Source organism: Grammomys surdaster, unplaced genomic scaffold (assembly GCF_004785775.1).
Source record: "Grammomys surdaster isolate TR1022 unplaced genomic scaffold, NIH_TR_1.0 133, whole genome shotgun sequence".
Lineage (NCBI taxonomy): Eukaryota > Metazoa > Chordata > Mammalia > Rodentia > Muridae > Grammomys > Grammomys surdaster.
Genome location: NW_021604591.1, coordinates 14371935 through 14397801, shown reverse-complemented (window position 1 = coordinate 14397801; position 25867 = coordinate 14371935). Strand labels below are relative to the sequence as shown.

The 25867-nt window shown below is 40.6% G+C and overlaps 1 protein-coding gene across 3 annotated transcripts in view; it reads right to left on the bottom strand.

Moving 5' to 3' along the window:
- The window catches only part of Kdm3a (lysine demethylase 3A), a 44324-nt gene that overhangs the window by 4960 nt on the left and 13497 nt on the right, over positions 1–25867 (bottom strand). For 2 of the 3 annotated variants that reach the window (XM_028762317.1, XM_028762316.1), the window contains exons 9-21: positions 20237–20400; positions 18089–18597; positions 14339–14543; positions 11268–11482; positions 8047–8199; positions 7833–7928; positions 7375–7502; positions 5826–6021; positions 3647–3819; positions 3088–3324; positions 1801–1972; positions 1008–1101; positions 331–461 (exon numbers count right to left, since the gene is read on the bottom strand). In XM_028762317.1, coding sequence (XP_028618150.1) covers positions 331–461; positions 1008–1101; positions 1801–1972; positions 3088–3324; positions 3647–3819; positions 5826–6021; positions 7375–7502; positions 7833–7928; positions 8047–8199; positions 11268–11482; positions 14339–14543; positions 18089–18597; positions 20237–20400 — 2473 coding nt within the window. Of the gene's footprint in view, positions 1–330; positions 462–1007; positions 1102–1800; positions 1973–3087; positions 3325–3646; positions 3820–5825; positions 6022–7374; positions 7503–7832; positions 7929–8046; positions 8200–11267; positions 11483–14338; positions 14544–18088; positions 18598–20236; positions 20401–23177; positions 23231–25867 lie in introns of all 3 variants that reach the window. The other variant, XM_028762318.1, reaches the window with a different exon arrangement.

Genomic DNA, 25867 nt, shown 5'->3' with positions numbered 1-25867 from the left:
CACACACACACACACACACACACACACACACACACACACACACACACTGTGTGATGTTAGTGGGAAACAATAGGAAAACTGACCTAGATATCCATCAGGACTGAAATGACCACACAATATGAAGTTTCAGCTATTACAGTTACGCATTGAAGACAGATATAAAACTGCAACCTGCCGTTATGCAAAACTGTAGCCATGAAAACACATATACATGTGACCAAGAAATAGAGAAATGTACAAGAATGAAGGCAGCGTCCAGCCGCTTTCTAGCTAGTCATTTTTTCAAACACCTTGTTTTATTCCTTCCACTACGTTACATTTCCGTCTTACCATAAGCATTGTACATCTTGGGGCCCAGGTCTGGCCGTACAAAGTAGTTTGGCAGTCTGGAGGCCAGGTTCAGTTTGCCATCTCGCCTGGTGTACTCAGGCAGTGGAATGTTGGCCATCAGATCATCAAACCTAGAACAAGAAACCAAATAATTTGCAAAGCAAGCTTGCTTTTCTACTCTAGTACACTAGGACTTCTGTTGTTCCTTCTATACAAAAAGACCAAATCTGAGACAGAGATGGCTAGCCTTGGTATTTAGAACTATGCTACAGGGGTGCGTCCTGTGCTACAGAGATGTGTCCAAATGATCTGGAATGTTTCAGGTTATAAAGCTGGAAAGTATTTCCTGAGGGGAACTAGACTCTGGGATGACACACTACTCTGGGTGTGTCTAATCCAAGGACTGCCTTGAAAACCAGCCTGAAAGTCTTCACAGCAGGGCACTTCCACATTAAATGTGCAGACCATTCCTACCCAGATCTAAAGTCACTACTTTTTCTATCTCATTAAAAATGTACCTATCTCCTAAAGGTACACACACAATATAAAAACATCAGAACCAATAAAACCATGAAGCTGTCTTATACTTCCTTAAAAACTAGCTTCCTGCCATCTGAGAGACTCTGTATTCCCCAAGTGAAGGACAGAATTAGCTCAATTCCCATTTGAAAGCATACCTGGAAGGCATCATATCTCGAAAGTCTTCTCCTGGCGGCCAGTCCTTAAGTTTCAACACCATTGGTTCTTTTTCTTTTTCATTTTTCAAACGGTCTGGAGAGATTAACCAGAATAAAGGAATTTATTCATAATTCAGAAACAAAAAAGGACAAGTTAGCTAATATCTTAATATTACAAATGAAGTATTTTATCTGAAATTTTTCAAAATCAAAGAAGTCCACTTGGCATACAAACACAATTTAGCTATCTTATTCCTGCCAGTTGCCAACTCTTACTTTTATGGCAACAAAAACTAAGCTGTATCTTGGAGACAGCAAAATAAAGATTATTAATTACGATCTATGGGGTCCTGTTTTTGAACACACAAAGCTTGTCGCTGGGACCAACTTTGCTTTCCTCACAGTGTTGTGAAAGTACCAATGTCACTCACTACCCACCTCCCCTCAGCATCAAAACCCTCAGGGGCTCAAACTCAACGAACTAGAAAGGACTTGTTTTGCTCTGATAGAGGTTGAGAGCACCTCCTATTCTGTCCAGGGACTTCAGGAAGGACCATCTGTGTCCTCTTCACTATACCTCCACCTTCTGGACCAGATCAGGGTTAGTCAGAACTATTCTTACAAGAGCAGCAGTACCTGCGGCAGGCCAATACGCCACTTCAAAAGCATAAACTTTGTAAAAACAAAACCCAAAAGACAGTTCCTTTTGAAGTCCTGAATCTTTAGGCTCCTGCTGTTCTTCTGTCCACTCCTTACACAGCCTTAACCCCCCTGACCAGTCTTTCATACATACTTGGAACATCTTCAAATCCATCCCAGAAGTCTCCTACTGTGGCTCCTGTGATGATTTCATTGGTCCTACAATTGACTAGGTCCACTTCCTGCTCGCCAAACTCTTTCCTGAAGGACTCGGGTTTCCAGAGTTCAGTGTTTAATTTATGATGCACTCCCGACACCATCACTGGCTAAAGGAAGGAGGAGGAGATGAAGTCTGACCTCTACTAGCTCATCCCCTCTTCAAGCAGCTGGTTCTTCTATTCCACAGAACACCTTTATTATTCATCTGCTACACACTTGGCTCTCAGGCTATGTAATAATCCCTAGATTAAGCAGCACCAGGCTTGCAATGTATGAACATGACATATATGCCAACAACTGTTACCCACAAGGCCGTGAACACTGTGAATGGACCAACCACAACTGAAGAGCCAAGTGCTGCCCTTGACAGCAGGTACTGTAGTGGATGATACACCAATTTCAAGATGACACCATATGGCTGTGACCCATGCAGAACTACCTTCAGAGCACAGGGTTTTTTCTTTTGTATTTTTCTTTATATTTGTTTTTATTTATATGTATATCCGTGTGCCTCTGAGCATGTCTTGTTCAGGTGCACTTGGAAGCTAGAAGATGGTGGCAGATACTTTAGATATGCAGATATAGGTAGTGGCAATATAAACATGGGTTCTGGGAACCAACTCAGTTCTTCTGCAAGAGCAGCAAACATTCTTTTTTTTTTTTTTTTTTTTTTTTGGTTTTTCGAGACAGGGTTTCTCTGTGTAGCCCTGGCTGTCCTGGAACTCACTCTGTAGACCAGGCTGGCCTCGAACTCAGAAATCCGCCTGCCTCTGCCTCCCAAGTGCTGGGATTAAAGGCGTGCGCCACCAACGCCCGGCTAGCAGCAAACATTCTTAACCACTGAGTTATCTTACTAGCCCCTGGCACAGGCTTTAATTCATAAAAGTGGGATACGTGTTTTTTTTTTTTTTTTTTAAATTGCATTTCGTCAAATTCCTCAAATCACAACAGTGTCTTAGTCACTCTCACTTCTGTTAAGGTTGACCACACAAGAAAACTCAGGCCTGTTTGTTCATCAAACCTCAAGAAACAGCTGGCTGAAAGCACTAAAATTCTGAATGGGAAAAAGTATAGTAGAGTCGGTTTATACATCATAAGACACAGCCACATACCGTCCTAATTACATCTACCACAAACAAATAATACAAACACAGGAGGAGAGGAAACAACAATACCAAGGAGTCTGCAAAGGAGCAAAGGACCAGAGGGAGGCCAGGATTACCTGCCCTTGTTTCCAGCATTCCCTAAACACGTTCCAATTACTCTTATTGTTGGGGTCTTGCAAACACAGCAGGCGGTTGTCACACAGCCAGTAGTGCGGAGTGTCAAAGCCAAGAATGCTAGGCTTGATTGTCAGGCCTTGAGGCCTCTTGGATAAATCAGAAGAAGTCTTGTTTTGCACCAAAGAGGCAAAGATGTCATCAAGGATTTTGGGTGTGTTTTTTAGTCCATTTTCTGTCTGAATTTAATAAAAAACACAAATCTTAGATATGCCATAATCTGTTGAAAAAAACCACATCTCTATAATTGTATGATGAACACACATCACATCGAATTTCCATAAGAGACCAAATTAGAGAACCCAGGTAAAGAGGCAAGTCCTTAAGCTAGTCACTCAGGTTTAAGAAAGTGAAAACCAGGGTTAAAAAAAGAATAGCTGGAAGACGAAAGTGTCTCAGTCTATCCCTATGGGCCCATGGAACACCTGCAGTGACATATGATTCATGTTATCTTCTCTTCTCAACTTCATAAAGGGTACAAGTAATAAAAGGAGCACATACCTTTCCTGTGGATGAATTCAAAAGATTTCGAAGGAAACCAGAATTATTGTTGCTCACAGGTGTCAAAATTGTGCTGTTAAAAGTCTGGAGGACTGTGCTGGACTTGTTCAGAGGGGGCAAGGATGGAAGGCATTTGATTTCATTCTTCAAAATCGGCATAGTCAGCTGTTTTTCTAAAACAAAATAAAAACATTCAGATGTGCATTCAAGGCAAATTCCTTATTAGTTTCTGTAAGTAGAATGACTTCAGGGTATAGCTTTCTTCTTCTAAAATTAAAAAAAAAAACCAAAAAAAACAAAAACAAAACAAAACAAAAACCCTAAAAGAATAAAAACTAATGGTGTGTGATATGTCAGAGTTCCTAGTTGATGTTTTACAACTGTATCAAATACCCAAGTGAAACCAGAAAATAGTATGGTGATTTTTTCTATTTCTATTTTATGGATGTGAGCGTGTCTTGCCTGCATGTATGTCTGATGCCCATGAAGGCCAGATGAGGGTACTGGATCCCCTAAAACTGAAATTACAGATTTGTGAGCTGCCACATGAATGCTAGGAATTGAACCTAGGTCCTCTGAAAAAGCAGCAAGCACTCTGAAGCCGTCTCCAGAACTATAAATAATATTTTAAAAAATTATTTATTATTGTGTATGGCCTTACCACACTGGTCAGTGTTCCTAGTAGAGTGCTTAGAAGGAAAAGAACCTTTATCTTATTCCCAATACGGAGCGAATATCTTAAAACAATTTTGAAAAGAGTCCTGCCAAGTGTAATGGTGTTCACATGTGTCCCAGCTACTCAGGAGGCTGATACAGGATCAACTAAGCTCAGATTAACCAGACAGCATAGTGAGAGAGCCCCTATCCCAAAATCATTATTTATAATGTGTGCTGTGAGCACTTTTGCTGGACAAGGAGAAACCCTTGCTGCTGTCCCCTTCTTCTAGTCTTAATTTCAGAGTCTGATTTATAAAAACGCCCAGAGTTAAGCCTCCCAGGTCTCTCCATCACTGTACTTTCCTCTCCAGCTTTTACATGTTTAGTGCATATCTGAGGATGGTCATTCTTACAAATCCTTTATGGATTCAAATCTCATTAAGGCGTTTTTTCAAGACAAGGATCCTCTGTCTATTTCTACCTATCCTGGAACTCTCTCTGTAGACCAGGCTGGTTTCAAACTCACAGAGATCCACCTGCCTCTGCCTCTCGAGAGCTAAGATTAAAGGCATGCACTACCATCACGAGGCTGACTGAGAAAAATTTTAAGATGTCTGTACAAAACAACTGACTTTGGACTTTTCTTTCTAGAAAGCAAAATGACCTCAAATCTTATCTAACTTTATCTGATCCCAAAGTCCAACTCCTGTAAGACAAGGATTCGAGCGAAGACAGGGCACCAGACGACAGGACAGGGCAGCGGAAAGTGAACAAACACTTAAAACACGTCTAACAGCTCAGGCTCATAGACACAGAAGGAAGAGGGAACACAAAAATCCTAAGAACCAGACAATGTGGAGAAAGCCTATGAAATGTCATCTAAGTATCACACAGCCCTGGGCATCAGTCACAGCCTTATCTCCTACTGGCACTGGCCACACAGATCAGGCCACCTGACAATTAGCTATGGATGGGGTGTGTGTGTGTATGTGTGTGTGTGTGTGTGCGCGCGCGCGCGTGTGTGTGTGTGCGCGCGCGTGTGGGTGTGTGTGTGTGTGTGTGTGTGTGTGTGGTTCACAGTGCTCGGCCAGTTGATGAACTAAGATTCTAGAGCAACCACTGGAGAGCCCGGCAGGATCTAAGAGCTGGTTTTAAACCAATGCTTATACAGACAGTCCTAGTTAAACAATATAGGACACAGAACAGAAAGAAATGAGAAGGGAAGAGGCAGGACTGAAAGGGAGTGAGATAAACAAGGGGAAAGGAATCAGAATGTGCTATTTTTGTGTAAGCTGTGTCAGTAGTACTAGTAAGAAGTCTCAGCACCACTCCACTATCACCAAACATGATTTCAACTTCAGCCGAGTTGTATGAGGTGACAACAGTCCCTTCTCAGGGGTGTGTACCTGAGTGACAGGAGGAAACCTCCATGTTGCAGCATCCCAGACCTGCTCTCACAGCAAGTGTAGCTGCTAAGTCTACAGTGGATGTGCTCAAAACCTCAGGAAGGAGGGAAACTCACCCTTGTTCTCCTTGTTGACATTCCCACTGGTAAGGTCAGCAAGCCAGTTTAAAGGTGAAGTGTTGGCTGGACAGGTAGGCTTCACGCTGCTGACTGGCTTGGAGGCTGTTTCTCCACACACAGCTGCTGGCTCCAACACAGGGGAACTTTGCTGGACCACAGTCCCGAGAGTTGGTTTTTCTCCAGACAAGGATGTCTGTAAATTTAAAAGGAGAATTAGATGTAAGCAGAAGACTGACATTTTCCTTCTTCCCCAATAGCCTGCCAGTAAAATACATAGCTAACACAAAGTCACATTATAGCCCCAAATACCAAGTGTAAAATGATTGATTGCTCTGTGCCTACTTTCCCTGGGAACTCAGCAGATATTTAGAGCAGCAGCATTCAAAACATGCTTACTGAGTCAGAGAATGAAGTGCGTAGTAAATTGAGGGGCTCAGAAGCCAGCACACAGGATGCTCTTTGACTCCAGCTTTAAATGTGATGAGCTGCTCTTCAAAGAACCCCAACACAAACAACTAGAACTTACCATTTACTGTTACTCAGCTGTGGTGAATTTACACATATATTAAAAAGAAAGAAAAGGGATAGCCAGGTTCCTGTGGTGGTCCTAGCCCTCACTTTCTGCCCTCTCTAGTTACCAGTACTCTCTACCATGTGCTCTGCTCTTACTGGTGAGCAAGGTGAAGCATAAGAAAGTCAGGGTGTGAGGCCAAAGTGACCCTGCCAGAAGATGGCAGAAAAGAATTTAAGTCACCAGGTCTTTAGTCCTGGCACTAGGGAGGTAGGGGCAAGAGATCTCTGTGAGTCTGAGACCAGCTCAGGCTATATACCCAGTTCTAAGACAGCCAGGACAAGGCTGGGCGGTGGTGGCGTACGCCTTTAATCCCAGCACTTGGGAGGCAGAGGCAGGCAGATCTCTGAGTTCGAGGCCAGCCTCGTCTACAGAGTGAGTTCCAGGACAGCCAGGACTATACAGAATAACCCTGTCTCGAAAAAACAAAAACAAAAAACAAGACAGCCAGGACAAAGGAGACCTTTTCTGAAAACACGAATCATTCAAGTTCAGTTGTGGCACCAAGCACCACAGTTTTTCTAAGCCCAAATAATACAGCTTTCGAAAACACATAGTTTAATTCCAAAATACAAGGTAGAACAATAACTACTGGGTAAGAGAAGAAAGGAGGCTCTGAGTGGATGTGATGGTAAGTATATCACCAAAAAAAAGGTATGAGGGGATCAAGTATTGGCAACAGAAGGACTTATTTTCAACTCTTCTGATATACTGAAATTTAAAAATTTCAATTTTGCTTTTCTTTTCAAGGAACAACAATGTCAAACACACTAAGAAGTCACAAAGTACACAAGTGATGTGATGAGTGAGACAGAAGTGAAGTGAATGAATGAGAGGCGGGCATGAATGAAGCCTCTTCTCCTCAGACTGACTGCTGTCTGTGTGTTTCTTTCAAACACAGTGACAGAAGCCCTTGGGTCAGCTGAGAAACAGATGAAATCATAAGGACAGTGAACCAAACATTAGCAGCAATACCTGTTTCAGGTCTTCCTTTAAGGCTGGCTTTGAGAAGAGCTTGAACTGCCTGTTGGAGCAGGGACAATTGGCCTTTATACCCCATTTTGCTCTGACAGAATGCACAATGTCTCCAACATCATAAAGAGCTAAAACAGAGGACAAGGGCAAATGCTAAAGACAGCTACCATGCACAGTCTCAACAGCAGAAGACAACTTCCCCCTAAGAATGCTTTTCTCAGAAGTCTGATGTTCCGGTCCCTCCTTTTTGTCCCGCCTTTCTGAAATGTACATTTTCTTTCCTTCTGCTATGCTTTAAAAGTACAGGGATATTAAACATGTTTCTTGAGTACTTTTAGGACAACACTAAAAGTTATCAGACAATTAGACTACACAAAGTAGAAGCAAGCTAAAGCCCCTGTTAGTTACCCAAGACACGTGAAGGGGGTGGGGTGTGATCCCTGCCTCATAGGAAATACCTTTGCCAGGAATAATCTGTGTGGGCATCAGGTTCTCAGGCTCATGTATCTGACTCTTCACACACCTTATCCAAGAGAAAGTCTTGTAGGCAGCACCTGCAAATAACGGACTTGTGGTAACTGTTTTCTATGAACTTCGAAACCATCAACCACAAACCAACAAAAGACTTAAGTCCAGTGTATCGGAGTAGAGGAGATTCAAGTTCTCACTCACCCTGTTGGCAATTCTTCCTCTTCATCCGGTAGCAATCCACACACACTCCAAACCCACACCGAGGGCATACCCAGTGCAGGTTGAAAATGGTTGTGTCACACACATCACACATTTCTCTAACTCCTTTGACAGCTCGTTTCCAAGCAACCTGCCCTGCAAAAATCAATAAGCCGTTTAGTCGTGAGGTACAGAGGGTTTCTGAAACCAAACATAGGTGTGAGTATGAGACTCCTGTGCTTACAGTTCCCAATTGGTCTGTTCAACTTCAGCACCGATGCTTCTGCCCCATAAAGCTCTCCTGTCCCTCAGCATGCCTGTTCAAGTGTGTCAGCATCACCTACTCATGTCTGTTTGCACCAGACATACTCAAGACTTTGTTCTTCCTCCTGGAGGAAGTGACTGTGCTTAAGTGGTAGGTACAGAGCTGGAACTCACCCACAGGTATCCTTACCACAGTTTCAACCTCACCAATTCTTTTAGAATCTCAAGGCTGCACTGGCTACACTTTTTCCAAGGGGGAAAATGTATTCAAATTGCAAACCAATAATCAGTATTTTCACAGATGCCCTCAATTCACAAAGGCTAAAAGGTCCTGAAGGAAACAATGTATTAAGTTAGTGTAGAGTATCAAGTACCAAAGTCATGTCTTTCACTTGTAAGTTAGAAACCTGATCATGCAGGGCCACAGATGACACTTGCTGGTACACAGGACTGATCCACACTAACCAAATACCCAGCAAAATAAGAAACCACCCAGGACTCTACAAAGCCACACTTTCCATTCCAGGAGCCAAGACCACACTGACTGGAGAAACGGGTTTCATGACTACACATACCAACTGGAGGCCCCTCCCCAGCAAAGAGAGGAGTATATAATACGATGGCCACATCAAGTATCAGAAAGCTTCCAGGAGTAGGAGCAGGGGAACACTGGTCTGAAGACAGGAAGCCCAATGCTACTGGACACAACATTCAAGTCGGTGTCTACTGGTTCAACACTGTTGCATTCTTGTTCCACACACACACATTTCTTTTTTTCATAACCAAGTCTGTGGTGAACGTGAATTAATTCTTTACCCTGAACACATCCCAAATGACGTTTCAGTTTACACTGACTCATTCCAACCAACAAAGAACTACTACTGTACTATAATGAAAGGGCCCAGGCACAGTATCAAGAACTTGAGGCATTTTATAAGGTTTCATGAGCTTCGTCCAATTTGTCTGTATTACAGTGTCGCTAGCCACTTGTGGTGAACACCTGCTTACTGTCAGGGCTGAGGTAGGAACTGAGTAAGTCTTCTTGGTAGGATGATCTCTCTCATGATCACCCATGGTATTTCATGTCCTTCTCTAATGCAACCAGCTTCTTATGTAAGAGGAACAGGATAATCATAAAACCAAGAAAGAAAAATCCACTACAAAGAGAAAATTCCTTAATTATACTCTTAAAAGACAACTCCCTGTATGGGAAAACAAAAAGCAACAATAACAAAAAAAGAAAAACCCCATTATCACTTACTTAAAACCTAAAGCAGGTCTGGTTAGTCAGGATGAAGCAACTAATACATTTCAAAGCCGTGTCCATGCACTGCAGTCAAATGTAGACCGGCACAAGAGCAGTCACTGGAAGTCAAGTTTCTTTACATGCACTTCTTCTACCCAGAAGGAACCCATCAGTGTAATGGGAAACTTCTATCACTTACTCTATCCAGAGCACAGAGGAAACTTTAAACAGACCTCTGACTTCTGAACACATGGATAGTAGCGTAATTCTAAAGCTGTCCCCACAGCATTCAAAGTCATGCCAGGAGTTTCTGATCTCCAGGAACATGTCTGGATTCCACTGCTTCAATCTAGGAGGTAGGTCAGGAAAAATGGCTCATCCTATCAGTTAGAGTACTTTCTGCTCTTGTAAAGAACCGACCACGCCCTCACACCCCCTTCAGTCCCTCTCACTTCACAGAGAATCCCACTGTGGCTTTGATGTCATTTTTTTTTTTCAAACTTAAGGTATGCATGTAAGAGAAAATCTGATTTGTTTTTTAATGTTTGCAATTTTATACAGAAACTTATGTTTCTATTGTTTAAAAATATTCCCTTTATTCAAATTCCTTTGTCTAGAGTGAATCAACTTTGTTTTCTGTTGAGACATGAATGAATGCTGTGCTGGGTATGAATGAAGGTTAGATAGAACAGTTTCAGTTCCCAGCATTTAGTGCATATAGGTTTAGCCCAACACCCACATGGAGGCTTACAGCCATCTACAATTCAGTTCCTGGGGTTCTTCTAGCCTCTGTGAGCACCAGGGACATTTACAGTGCATCTGCATACATGTAGGCAAAACCACTCATACACATAAAATAAAAATATATAAATCTTCTTAAAAGTCTTGAGAAATAAATAACAGGATCCACATTTATTGAAAATATTTTGTGCTGAAGCTAGCTAGCTTCAGTTGTTTATGGAAAGTACAACCAAAGTTCTTAAGAATGGTATAGACACTGCCATTCAAACGTGCTTGGTTATTCAGAATACAAAATGACAGATATACGGCACTTCTGGCGTGATATCGTATTTCTCCAGAGCACATACACAGAGAAAAAAAATGTTAGCCTTCCAGACACTACCTTGTGATGATGCAAAGGCAGTCCATCTCTTACATATCACAAACACTGACCCCAGCAGCTTACTAGGCTTCCTGATAGTGAAGGAGTGCTCCAAACGAGTAGAGGGCAGTTTCAAATAAGCTAGCATTCGCAGCTATCCTTTCAAACCAGTATGTGGGAAGAACTGACTCGATCTGAGCTGGTTCCACTCAAATGCTTGGGACCTAGCCCCACGAAGTGGGACTCAGGAGGCTTAGGTTATGCCTATCTGGTCTTACTGTCTTTAATATGTACTGTGAATTAAGAATCTTTTGTTGTAATCAGCTTGAGGTCTCATCCCACCTTCTGGTGAGCCTACATTTCTGGTAAGGTTATGCAAATGCCACTAACAACTCAGGTTGATTCTTCAAACCAAAAGGGGATGCTATACCTTTGTCTCACAACAAACTCCAGAAAAAACATCTCAGAAGAAACCTATTATAAAAGGAAAACCGCAATATCATGGTAGTATCCACCTAGACTAAGGTGAAAATAAAATCTGTGCAACTTCGGTGTCAGAAACAGAAGTCAAGTAGAACCTCAAACATCCTGCCCCCTAAGAGATGCTCTTACTGTGTGGCTCAATAGTTGACATAGCTTCCTTCTCAGAAATCACCATTTGACAGAAGTGGTCTCCAATATTGGCTAGGATATACTTTGCTGTGTCCAAATCGGTCCCCACAACATTTTTGGTCAAAGGTAGCCACAAGCCAATTGCTTCACTGTCGTACTTGTTTGGTGTTAAGAAGCCTTCTACTCGCAACACACCATGTTTGTTGAATTGTAACCTGGAAGTGGGGAAACACACAAGACTGATTTATAACTTCTAATTACCACATAAATACTATTTCAGTCAACAAAGCCTCTCCTGGTTTTCTGTACTCTCCATGGCTAATGGCAGCCAACTACTTGCTAGTGACTTGGAAGGATTTAAAAAACTAAGTAAAACAAACAATAACCACTGTTTTTCTCTTAGAAAGCAGGCTAGATATGGTATATGAGAGAGGTGTGTATTTTGTACTCGACCCAAATTTATCACACAGCCTCCAGTAGACAATCTCTACTAGAACTGATCCCGACAGCAAAGACAGTAACACAAATAAGTAAACCACCAGGCGGTGGTGGTGCACGCCTTTAATCCCAGCACTTGGGAGGCAGAGGCAGGCGGATTTCTGAGTTCGAGGCCAGCCTGTTCTACAGAGTGAGTTCCAGGACAGCCAGGGCTACACAGAGAAACCTTGTCTCGAAAAACAAAAAAACAAAACAAAACAAAAAAACAACAAAAAAAAAACCAACCAACCAAACAAAAAAAAGGTAAACCAACAACCACAGAAAGTGAGATATCTGATTAGAAGCACACCTCACAGACTTGAGGGTGTCTGCTGTCCATACACACCCTCCAGGCTCATCAGAGTGTGAGCTCTTAAGACTTTCAAAAGGAAATATTAAGATGGAACTCAGAACCTAAGAAACAGACAGGCAGGCTGAACATATTGTCAGAACACACTCTTAATATGTGGAAAGTTTGAGAAGCTATGGATTAGTTTCGAGTATTTTTTAAAACCTAACATTTTACCTGTAGCTAGGAGTGTATGTCAACATGAAACATAGAAGTGTGGTCTAAATGGCCTGTTCATTTAATCCAGCTCAGCAATAACTTTCAACTTACATCTAAAGCTATATTTTAAATTAGATTAGTAGACAAAGACAGCAGGAGAGACAGAAGCAGCACTTGCTGATGGCTGCACATGACGTATCTGGAGAGCTGAGAGACAGCACTGTCTGCTCTTTACGTGCAGAGCATCACTCCCGTCTTAAACAGAAACAAAGCTGCTTCACTACAGACAAGGGGTCTGAATAAGTGAATCTTAGTTTCTGAACAGCACAATAAAAACATGCAAGTTTCACTATAAAATTGTAAACATTTTAAAAAAAAAAACAAAAAACGACAAGCCGAAGAAGGATTCTTTGTGAAATGGGAAGGACTAAAGAAGGGGATGTGAGGGAGGAATGAGGAGAAAAACAGTATTTAACACATGTATGAAAAGTCATCATATAAGGACAATCAGTCATAGTGACCTGTCCCCTGAACCTTCACCCAGCCAATACCCGGTTCTGAAGATATCTGTATTCCCCCTGAACTCCCACACTCCAGTGTCATTCCCTTCCCCACATCCTGCCTTTCTGTGTTTATAACCCCTGTGTGAATGAATTACGATCTGAGAAAAATAAATTATATAAAAAAAAGAAAAGTCATCATAAATTCAAGTGTTTGTACAGTAGGAATATATGCTAATGGGAAAAGTTAAGATAATACCACGGGCAGAGTAAGAGACATCAGTCAGAACTGAAGGTTAAGAGGACTTTAAGACTTAAATTATAAACACCTGTTAAGCCGTTAGATACTGATACATTGTCTATACTTTTAGGGCAATTAACTTTTCTGACACTTCTGTTATAAAGCTGTGTCATTCTAGTAAAGTTGTATACATTATTTTAAATTGTTAATGATCTTTGGGAGGGGAGCATTGTTGACATACTGGTTTAGGAAAAGCAGCAATTTTATTTCTTTTTGTCTACTTTTTAACCATCAGTTTATTAATGTTTCATTTCTTTTGTTTACTCTAGGGTTCATCACAGTAAGCAGTGGATATGCCTACTGTATCTTACTGGAGTACTGACAAATGTAGTTAATAACTGTAACTAGTCTAATTTAAATAGGAGTGGAACAAAACAGAGGCAGCATACAAAGAGAAAAGTCAACGAATTACATAATGTGAACAAATTTGAATGGAAGAAAAAACAACAAAAACAAGCAATTATACACATGACCCTCCATGCTGGCAAATACAGACAGGCATGCTTCACACTCCAGTGGGCATGGACAGTGGTGCACCTTTTCTCCAGGGCAGTTTGGCAGAAGAGCCGTAACATACACTTGACCCAGCAATGCTACTGGCTAGACATCCCATCAGAATACAGGATCAGAGATGTGGGCAATGAGGTTATCACTTGAGACAAAGTGCTATGTAATAGTTCTAATGCATGCAGTACAGGAATTCCAAAGTATATGCAGAAGATGGATATTCCTTCTTATGCTTTGGTGAAGATTCAAAACAATTTATACAATACACCAACCAGGTGTGCCCAAACTTTCTGACCAAACACTAAAAATGCACTATAAAGAGAATATTACCTGTGCATTTTTCTATGACAATTATCTGAAAAGTTTGTACTTTTAATATGTTTTTTTGCTATATATATGAAAAGGATCTAGAGATTTAGCTTAGTATATATAAAGAGGGCTGGAGATTTAGATTTAATGCAGTTGGTAGAGTGCTTGTGTTTAGCATGCATTGGATTCTATTCCTAGTACCAAATTAAGTCAAGCGGGGTAAGTGCCTGTAAATCCTAGCACTCTGGAAATGGAGATAGAAAGATCAGGAGTTTTAGGTCATCCTTCGCTACAAAGATTTTGAGGCTAGCCTGGGGAGTATGAGAAAAGGTGTAAAAGAATGAGATACAGAAAGGTCTATATTATCAAACACATCGTAAAAATATAACTTCTATATTCTAGACGTCCTGTGAGAAGAAAAAGTATGCGGAGACCAGATTACCTTAGTCTTTCCTCACAAATACCTTACCTCCTGAAGTGAAAAAAGCGACAGAACACTGGCGAGTCCTTCTGCTGGTCCTTGTCCTTGCGCAGGCTGTCTAATCGACACTCCCGACACTTGGGCAGCTGCGCCACGATGTTAACACAGGAGTCATCCTGAACAAAGGCCTCTCCGCTCTGCTGGAGCTTCTTGAGTTTATCTGGATCTGTCAAAACTGACTTCCGGGCTGGGGCTAGGAAAGTAAGAAAAAGGAAATAAAACTTCACATCTCTGAATAGAGCATCAACATTTGATTGAATTCTGGTAAAGAAAGAGTCAACATTCCCAAAGTAACGACACTTCTACTTTTGGTTCAGCTAAGATTTCTGAAAAACAGCCCAAGAAAAGGTAATTAAAGGAACAACTAGCAAAGTTTTGGTCTTTGTAAACAATTTGACCACCTACACCACCAAATTCAACAGCCAGACTTACAACTACAATTTAGTGCATCTGACTCTTCACAGTGCTAGTTGAGAGCAACCTGCCAGGAGTGGTCTCTAAACATACTCAGGGTTTGGTTACGCCCACAGGCCCACTTCAGCAAATGGCAGCTCTGTTGATTTGCATGCTCAAAAAGAAACTAGTTTAGTATTTTTCATAAAGCACCCTTAACAAAAGCTATTCAAAATAAAACCCTACTCATTCTCCTGCTAGTCTACAAACTGAGAGCTAGTGTATGAATGCCTTCCCACGGGATCACCTGCCTCACACTTGCAGCATGTGCAACCTCCTTTTAGGATTAAGAGCACTGGTTAAAAACAAGACCCTAAGTAAACACAGATTCTATGTTGTACTTGGTAATTGACATAGAAATTATAAAAGGGAATGTTAATGTAATTTCTAAAGGAAAAGGTAGAACTATCACAGCAAACAAAAAGTCAATTACTGTAGCCATACAAGCAGGAGAGTGCATCCACAACCTAAGACAATGAGTATTCTACAGAAATAGACCTTCCCTAGGGGTCCAAATGGAGCTGGGGTGTATGAGTTCTTAGATAAAAATAAACTCAAAACAAAAGCACACTATAAAATGCTAAACAATGCTGTCAACCCTCATTCCAATGAAGAATGAAACAAAAAGAGGGAAAAATTGTAACCGTTTAAGTAAATATTTTTACCAATTAAAACAGGTGTTTTTAAGATTAAAAACATGCTAGTTCAGTGAGACAACCTTCTTTTCTTAACTATATACAAAATATCTACGTACAAGCCTGATGCTAAAACTACAACTAAGTTGCTAGCTCTTTAGAAGTCTCTTTCTATTCATGGCACTCTGGAGGAGCCAGTCTACCTTTCTCTTGAGCTCCTCCAAACCCCAGAGGACTCCTTCCTTAGCTCTTTCCTAGATACTGCTTTACACCTTGGTCCTCCCCCTCCTCTCCCTCCCACCACTGATGGCTGTTTCTCTGTGGTTCCTACAGGCCCACAGAGAAAATCCCTATCTCTTACCAGGAGCTCCTTCCATTGTGTTCTTCCAGTCCCCCTAAAAGACAGAGGGAGAGCCAGGGCCAGAAAGACCTCAAAGGTCTAATTATTATAAAAGAAGTCTCTAGCTCCTCCCCTACACCCTGGGCTGGCTGAGCTGTCACCTTCATCCTGTGGGGGAAGGGCGGCTCTAAGCTAAGTCAGTAGGGGCCAAATCGTTTCACCTTTATGGTGGGGCTGGGGCGGCTCAAGGCCATCCAGCTGATTTTGCCTCCAGTCTTAAAGACCAGAAGAATTCTCCCAAATACTACTCCCAACAATTTGCCTTATAATAGGCAGGAATTTACCATCCGTTAGCATTCTTTCCTACGAAGGCTTTTAGAGGCACACCCAAATCAATCAAATCTCTTTGGGACACACCCAACTTTATCTAACAATTAGGTTTTCTATGTACAATAATCAAATATCCTGTAACACACCAAAAAAATAGTAGCAGTGATACAATTTTAATTACTCAGATACTGAAAGACACCATCCTTTTAGAATTGGGCCAGGCTTCCACATAGTATAGGTGGGTGAAATCCAAAGGTTATTTTATTTGATCTGGCTTAACAGGAAGTATCCACAGATCAGTAAATTAAACTGTCCAAATGAAGCTTCATAAGGACAGCAGTCTCTCAGGCTAGAGAGAAGAGCAAAAGTGCCGAAGCACATTTCTGAGGTGTCAAATTGAACACAAAGACAGGTACTTGATTGCAGGTGGCTTTTGCTTTCTGTAGCCCCTAAGTAAAGCAAAGGAACAGAATTCTTTTCCAGAGTCTTTCTGTATCCACAAGGCAACTGTAGTGGGCTGCTGTCCCCACACTTGGTGTCAGCATACTCTAGTCCAGATTAAGGAGCAGCTGCATGGCAGTGAGATAAAGCTGACTCCAGAGCCTACTCGGTACCCGCCACGTGTTTACTCAACTAGGATTCTCACTGCCTCTTCACACAAACTAAAATGACTTGCTTTAAAAACAAGCTGTGAGGACTGATGACTCAAAAAGAATAAATAGAACAGATACATGGTTATGAATATTCACTTTCTCTTGGGAGTTACATAACTCCTAAGAAACAGTATGTGCTTTACGTAATTAATTTTATGCAAACTAACTGCTCTATCCAACTTGAACCTCAAGAATGACAAAGCTGGGTTGGAAGAATCCCTAGGCAAAGATATTTCTCTATTTTAACCAACACTAGACAAAAAAAGATTCACAAGTCAACCTAACTCTTCTGCCTTCTGCTGTCAGAAGCCTCCACCACATTAGTGTGGGTTGCTTGTGCACTCACACATTATAGCACACCTAGAGCTCAAAGGACAAGGGAATCAGTCTCTCCTTCCAACATGGAGCTTCTGGGGACTGAACTCGGGTCTCCAGCTTGGCAGCAAACATCTTCACACAACTGAACCATCTCGCTGACACTGTAGTTTTGTTTTGCTTTTTCTGAATGGAGTTTGTTGTTCATTTCATGGATTTAAATAACTTTATAAAATCCACACTGACTTTTATGTAGTAACAAGTCAGGTGTCAAAAGGTTACCTTCTTGTACTAGCTCTGAACCATCTGACTTGCTGAGGTCCTTTTGATCTTCTAATCACAGTAACAGCACTTCTGATTACAATGCCCTCATTAGAATGGACGGACTGCACAAAACGCTTAGACCAGAAGTGCTGTCAATTTGCTGGTTTGGGGCTTGACTACTGTATATACTTAATTGAGATGACTTGGGATGGGACCCAAGAGCAAACACAATTCACAACTCTTAGTGTGCCTACACTGTTAGTACAACGCTACCACTCGAAGACAGAGTCGGCTTTTCCACTTGGGGTATCTTGCTGTTATTGGGGTATCAAACAGTTTATGAATTTAAAACATTTATGAACTTTTGGATTAGGAATGTTCAACTTGGCAAGTAGGAACCATGGTATACCATCTTCTCTGCACAAAAAGTACTTAGATTGAAAACAGTATGTCAAGACTTCATCTTAAAAACTGCTCAATGTTTCCACCCATGTTGAACACATGTGAGAACACAAATCCCCACCTCTCCTGCCCCAACCCAGATGCTACAAAGACAGCAACAGTAAGAAGACAAAGCAATCACCAAAAAAAGATATGACCCATTTTAAGTAAGATTATGGAGTCCCTACAGCATTAAAATGTCAATAAAAACTTACACTAGCCCACAGGAGGAAATTTCTAGTCATTCTCATGTTTTTATCACAAGGAAGAAACGTATCATTTAGCAATGGAGATGTGAGACACTTACGAGTCTGGGTTTTATTACTGCTTCTTGTACAGCAGCTCTCATTATCTACTTTTACTGGCGTTTCCTTTACAGTCTGTGACTGGGAACCTAAACTTGAAGGTTCCACCTTCTTTTCTGCACAACTATTAAGGCTAGTGACACCTGCTTTCACTTCTGGCTTATCTGAAAGGTCATCGGATGTGGAAGCTGCATGTTCTAGATGCTTCTGCAGTTCAGGAGTGGTGGCGTCCAGTTCTGCCTTAGAGGAAGTCTTTGCAGGCAAGCACTCCTTTGGAAGGCCAGTGACTGGCTGTGGAGCAGACTCCAGTCTGCTCTCCTGATCAGTGTTTGTTTTAGGCTGGATACAGCTCCCTTTGGGCTCACTCAGAATTTTCAAGTCTCCAGCTCCAACCTGAGAAGATTTTGAAGAAAGTAATCCTGCTTTGCAGACATCTGGTTTTGTTCTCAGTACTTCAGGTTTTGTGTTTAGACAGGAAGAAAGTTCTTCTGGTAAACTCTGTTTATGACATCTGAAAAACAGAGTAGAAAAAGTAGCATCTAGATCTTTCTTATCTCATCACCCTAAAAACAATACAAGTTGTTGCTATGGCAACCGGCCAGAAAAAAGAGAAAAACTGTTGTGATAGAAAATTGTGGAAAGGTTTCTGTGGGCTGGGGTTGAGAATAATCCACCTGTGGCTCTGGAAAAGTTTCTTACACACTCAGAAAAATACAATTCTAAATGCTGCCTGCATGATCATGACTCCCCCCTTCTTACAGCGTAATGAACCTGAGCTTTTGTTCAGAACAAACATTATCATATGGAACTAGGAAATGTACACAGCAGTTAGGAAATTCAGTTATCTTTAATGTGTCAAATTAAAAGTCTACACAAGGCCAGTTATCTAATCTCTTCTTTTTCTATTTCAGAAAAAGTTATACTAAAGTTTCTTATATAACAAACAAAATAAATATTTAAATTTGAAAGAGAAAACTAGTATTCCTGCTTACCAAAACTTGAAAACTCAATCTTATCACAGGCACAGATATCAAGACAAAGCTTAAATGTGTATCAGAAATAATATATATGTATCCCCTCAAATATGAAACACAAATTAACACTACAAACCACAGGCAGCATAAAACACTTGTTCTGCTATTAATAACAAGCCACCACAAATGGCCAGAACCCAAAGCAAATAGGACAAACTAATTACTTGTTTGTACATGGGAAGTTATTCATTATTTCCTCTACTTCTTTAAAAATATTTTTATTTATTCTTTGAAATTTCCATATATTTATACAATGTATTGTTTTTATTAGATTTATTCTTTTTTGTGTTTTGTCTGAATGTGTGTGTGCCTGATGCTCTTGGAATCCCCTGGAACTGGAGTTATAGATGAACTTGAACCACCATATGGGTGCTGGGAATTGAGCACAGGTCTTCTACAAGGAAAAGTGCTCTAAGCTGCTGTGCCATCTCTCCAATCCCCTCCCATTACTTATTAGGGAATTCATACTAGAGTTCTCTGTCTAGCCAAACAAAAAGCTCTTATTTCTATACTACTTCTTTTGCTGCTGATGTTGTTTCTAATCTGAAATTTCATCCTAGAGAAGTATTTCTCATTTATATTTTTAAATTAGAAATCTTTGGATATCACTAAACTTCCTACTGTTTCACCCTTCAAGCATACATATGCATGTGAGTACATGTATGCGTGTCTGTGTGTGTGTAGACTTATGCACAAGCCAACCAACACTGTGCACTGTTTCCCAAGCTCTATCCCAGGCTGCCATCCACTTTCTTCTTAGTTAATTAATGTACTCTCTCTCGTATGTTTTTACAGCTGTCTTCCAAACTGACTTTTCTATATTCCATAACCCCATTTTGACTATCACTGGGGTTCAATGCATGCCAGGCTAACCCTCACTGTAACCATGTTGCCTTCTCCTACACAACCCCATCAATCAAAATCTTCTACATACAGCCAATTTACTACTCCCTTTTCCTCCATGTTTGGGTGGCTCTAATACTTGAAAGTCCCTAATCAATCTGTCTCAAGGAGCTCCTATGAAAACACCCTGGGAATATCAGAGACAGAAACAATGAGCTGTGAATAAAATGATTTACTTCTGTGACTGAATACTTTCAACAAAGCACTACTCACCCTTGAGGAAGTTTTGCTCCAATGTTGGGTGGAGAATTGGCTGCCTGGGGAGTATTCTGCTGTCTTGGGTCCTTGCTAGATGGAGTTGCTGCAGTACAGCCAAGCAGGATCTCCTTAAACACTGTTGTAGGAACAGACTGTACAGGACACATACTGGGAGAGGCCTAAAAGATAGCAAACCAACAGACATTAAATACAAAGTCCTAGTGGGGAATTATCATATGTTAATGAAATTTAAGGTAATTTCCTTTGTTTAATACTAAGTAAGCACAATACCATTGCCAAATAAAGACCAGCAGAATATACAAATTATAAATTGAATACCAAGGACACTTATGTGATTGATATCTGTAAATAAAGCACTCTGTTTTTCACAAGACTTAAGTGATCCTGTAAGATTACAAGCTGATCTTTTTCAGAACTCTGTCACTATATGAGTAAGAGATGTGGCAACTGCTCTATTAATGTAATGCACAGAGGTGAACTTTTGGTTGACAGCTTCAGTGGTAGCTGTTTCACATGCAATCATCTGGACGTGACTTGAGTGCCCACCACGCACTTACTGCGTAGACTGGCAGGAGACCAGACCACTTAGGACTCTTGTAGGCAATGGAACCTACTGGGTACCACGATAAGCCTTGGCAATGCAATAAAGATTGAGGGCACGATTCTTGCTCTTATGTGGCTCATCACAAAGGTCACCCCAAGCTGGAAAAAATATTAAGTCATGACTGGCCTATGGGAAAAAGCTAGGATATCTTTCCCCCTTCCCTTTCCATATAATTTTACCTTTGTAAAAGTAAAAATATTGGGTCCACATATTTATATTAGGTACAGAAACAAAATTTCCTACCATAAGGAGAAAAAAACAAAAAACAAAAATTCCAGACCACTTGTGTATAGCTGACTGTGCAGTCAATCTATTTATCTTTGCCATCTTACAAGGTAGAACATCAATCAGTCCTACTCCTCCTCAGTCACGTCACCCTACGACTGCCTCTGCATTCACCAAATCCAAACCTACTAACACCTAAACTATGACACAGACCTTTCCTCAAGTTGTTAAAACCTGACAACTGTCAACACACCAAATGCTGTCTACTCATAAATCATTTTCTCATTTATTCTGGCAGCCTTGAAGACTATCTAGCACAGAATAAAAAACACCTGAAAATAAAATTTTTTTAATTATCCAAAATTTCTGGCATTGTTTCAAATACTTTTTAGGTCCTAAAGTATCTGATTCTTTCTGACACTGTTTTTGTCAACTCAACTTTGATTACACATTGATTGCCTGTTAGTTTTGTACTGCTTGTTAGGGCAGGGGCACTGACTACACTCTTGGGTCAGTCAACTTAATACTTCTAGGCTTGTCTCCTAATCGTTTAAATAAAGAAATTATTTTATTTTTTAAAGTTTTTTTTTTACTATACTTTCATACAGTTATTTGATAATCACTTATTAATAAGTCAGCAGTTTCCAAAAACTGAATTACCAAGTCATTAAAAATGCTTATTCAAGGTTTCTTTTTATCAAATATCTCTTCCATCTGCCATTTCCCTTCCTTTAAAATAAATACATCTAGAGTTATTGTACTAATGTTTATTCTTAAATTACACTTCAAAACTGACGTACTTCAAAATTTAGATTATAAACTATAGGATACATAAATTTTTACTCTGTTCACTATCAACCTGCTTAAGTCAAGAAACTCCCCATCTTCCTCATTCCCGACATCCAATCAGTAAGTCAGTCAATCAGCCTCCATTTTCAATGTATCCATTGACTCTTTCTATTTCTGTGACAACACTACTGTATTTCTCCCAGACTAGTAGTCTGACTTCTCTTCATTACAGACCAAGCTTTAGAATCCCATTTGGTCCAGTCTTTCGCCAACTCTCATCTCACACTCCCATCTCAACCAACCCTTCTTTCTGCCCACAGGATTTCAACTGAACTGGCTTCTCTTCAAACACTCATGATAAACGCCTTTTCTAATCTGAACTTTGTACCCGATATATTCCTTCTGCCAATTGTTTTTGCTGGCTGGCTGGTTCCATCTTCTTACCCTTAAACTAACTAATTTCCTCAAAATTTCAGGTTACTCACTTTAAAATAGTGTCCTGTAGCCAGTCCTCAGTTTTATTGCAGCCCTTTCTTTCTACAGCACCTATCACACTGAAAGTCTCTTTTACTTAGCTGTTCTCAGTATCCTCACAATGTACATTTGAGCACAAACCCGCTCCTTTATTTCCCATCTGAATTCATCAAGCCAGACATAAGGCATGGTCAGGCACCCTGGTGGCGTGATGTATGAATGACCAGATGGATGACAAACACAGCAGCACCACATCTTCTTAGGTGAGTGTTAGAAGTTACTTGAGAAGTTAGGCCGTATTAATGCTCACCACAATGTATGAGTATTTCCTGTATAGCATGCAGTAAATACTCCTTGGAAGGAGAGATAAGTGAAGAGTGGAAACAGGAGGAATGTGCTCTGTTTATAATGGTGATTCACCACAAAAAGGAAAGGACTTAGAGAAAAGTAACAGCAGCAGCAGCACAGAGGGTAAAATCACTGGATTATGATATCAAACCTTGGTTTGAAATCCAGTTTTTGGTACTTCTTAGCCACTGTTTCTGTTCATACAGTGATGGTAACATTTACTACAGTACTTGGCACACAGGAATATCAATTTTAGAGATAAGCTCTCTTAAAGCAATAAAATCTTGTACAGATGTTCTCAATTATGTCACTGTGCAACAGAATCAGCCTTAACTAAGAGTGCTTTTTTTTTTTAGGAAGTGAAGAATGAATACCTCTGCATACCCTGCCTAGAACTCCACTTAACAGGGACACAACACTTGATCCACAACCCATTGTCAGGCACACACTTCTGCACTGGCCTCTGACTTGACAAAGGTCAAAGTTTCTTCTTACCTGAAGAGTTTTCCCTGAAGGTCTTCTATACCAGTCATGGCAATAGTTCCTCCCTGCCAGCAGACGGAGATAATATAATTGAGTGTACGACAGTATTCTAAAAAGTCACTGCTGGCTCACACTTCAGCAGACTCTCCCAATTAACCAAGCAGTGTCATACTCTGAGGAATAGTCTGCTAGGCAGAGAAGACCTTCAAGGAGCCAGATGTCACACTGGCAAACATGTTTATCTTAACCACACCACAAATGTCTCACCTTCCTAATCCTATGCTCCTGTCATCCAAAGACCACACTAAAAGCAAGCCTGTGGCAGTGCCAAATATTTGGGAAGTGCAAGCATTGGGAGAATGGTGCCAAGTGTGTTACTGTACTCACCTGTCACTTACATCTACAGTAACTGCTTGATTTCAGTCTTTTCTTTGTCAGTTCTTGTAAAATCTAGGTCAGGCCAGTGTTTCTAAAACTTTCTCAATTATAAAATCACCCAGAATATAAAAGAATACTGATATGGAAAAATATTCACAAGGAATCAAGGAATAATCTTTTAGTTTCAAAAGAGACATTCTAACACCAGGTCTCTGTCGTACATGGAAGGCAGGGTGAGAGCACGGTGCTCAGAGGAATGGCTACCATTTCTTTGCTTCCCTATATTTTTCTTGACTAACCATAATTTTAAACTAATAGCATGAGGCTCCTGAAGCCTCTAACATTCAAGTAAAAATCAACACTTTCAATTTCCTTTACAGTAGCATGACTTTAAGAACTAAAGCTGATAGTTTTCTGTTAGTCTCCTACCCCAAGAAGCTCACCTATATCAATGACAAACTTAATATGGACATCCAATGAGCATATCACACTATAACCAGAACTCAAGTGATCCTCCGGCCTCAGACTTTTAAGTAATTGGGACAACAAAAGTGCTTGATGAACGCTGGTATTTTTAAAATATGGAATGTTGTTCCTTTTTCCATGTAGAGATTAATCATCTGTCTCTAGTCCCGAGCTCAAGCTTAACAGTTTCTACTGTGTCCAACAATAAGTTCAAGATCACACAAATTTATTGAGCATGAATAGATAGTACAGATGTGCTCAGAGACGAAGTCCTGCTTCCTTCCCTATCAGGAGGAGTCAGGCAGAGGCTCACTATGCAGCAGCACACTTTACGAGTGCCTCCTTAAACATGCTTGTTTACCAGGCTTAACTGCCCTACCCACACCCTAAAGAACTGACACACACACACACCAAAGCAGTCTCTACTGACCCCAATTCTGTCAGCATATCAGGATAATGTTTCTAATGTCCAAACAAGGTATACCATCCCCATTCCTTGACCCCTTCCCCACCTGACACTCACTGTCATCACACTTCTATGTAAGCTGATGCATTCTTCAGGACAGGTAGCTTTCAGCCAACTAGCCTTTATTCACTTCTGTAACAGACTGTCAACAATCCCACCAACGTCAAATTCTCATGGCTATAATTCTATCCACTTTTACACAGCCTCTAACAACACTGAATTACCAGGCAAGATTCTCTGTGAGCTTAACCATAAAATGCACTGCAATCATTTTCTGTTTATAGTCCTTTAATACTATCTATTTCTTCTAGAATAAGGATCTCTAACCAGCTCAGACCCTCTCTATACTGAGAAACTACACAGTACTATACATGATCACCTGAGCTTTGTAAAGTAGAATTGGTGTGTTCTAAGGTGCAAATATTCATACTGTTCAGTTCAGTTACTCTATTGGATATTGCCCTACTTCCTCAGCCCTAACATCTAGTCTTCCACCAAGCCAAATTAATGCTATCCTCTTAGGTTACTGTCTCACTTAACACCCACTTACAGTAGCTAATACCATCAACCTACCCAGTGCCCGTGTTTCTATTGTCATTTCCTCCCAAATCACACCATACACTCAAGACTAAACTAAGCACCTCTGAAGGAAGGTGTTTCCTTTCTCTTCCCATGCCTCTTGACCTCCAGATAATCTAGCACGTTGTAAACACACCATCTTTCTGGTTTCATGGATGGGTATATTTGAAATTAAATGAAGACACATAATGTTAGTTTCTAATTAATTTCTACAATGACCTCTTCATTCTTTCCAGAACTATCTGAGTCTCCACTAAAGAGGCTCAAGCCTAGACATTTGCAAGGAAGAGAAAGGTTTTTAATCACCTCGATTCAGGAACCTCTGGATGAAGTATCAAAGCTCTTGTCTGAACAGACAAAAGGTGCAGTAAAGGCCATAGATTCCCAAATTAGCACATCCTGGTCCTGTAGTCTATTCTGCCCTTGATCCAGAACCCTAGCTAGATTCTTTCCTTGACTTTACTCTCCATTCCTTAATACCCTAATATTTAAGGGTCCCTCTTAAATCCTATAAGCAGTCTACGTGGTATCATTCTAGTCAATTTTAGAATTCTAACCCAGAACATAATATGGGAAATTATTCACTTAACATATATGCATTTGAATCCCTAAACTGTAAAATTTATTTGTCCTGTAACAGGTCCCAATGACAAAATGAGAAACAGTCCCAAAGAGTATTTCAAAAGAGAAGTAAATAAAACATCTGAACTTACACGGCATCCATAAAAGCCAGTTTTTTTGAGCCAAAAATTAATCAGCCATTTATTCTGAAAAGGTAATACATCTGTATACTTAATCACAAATGAACAATGTC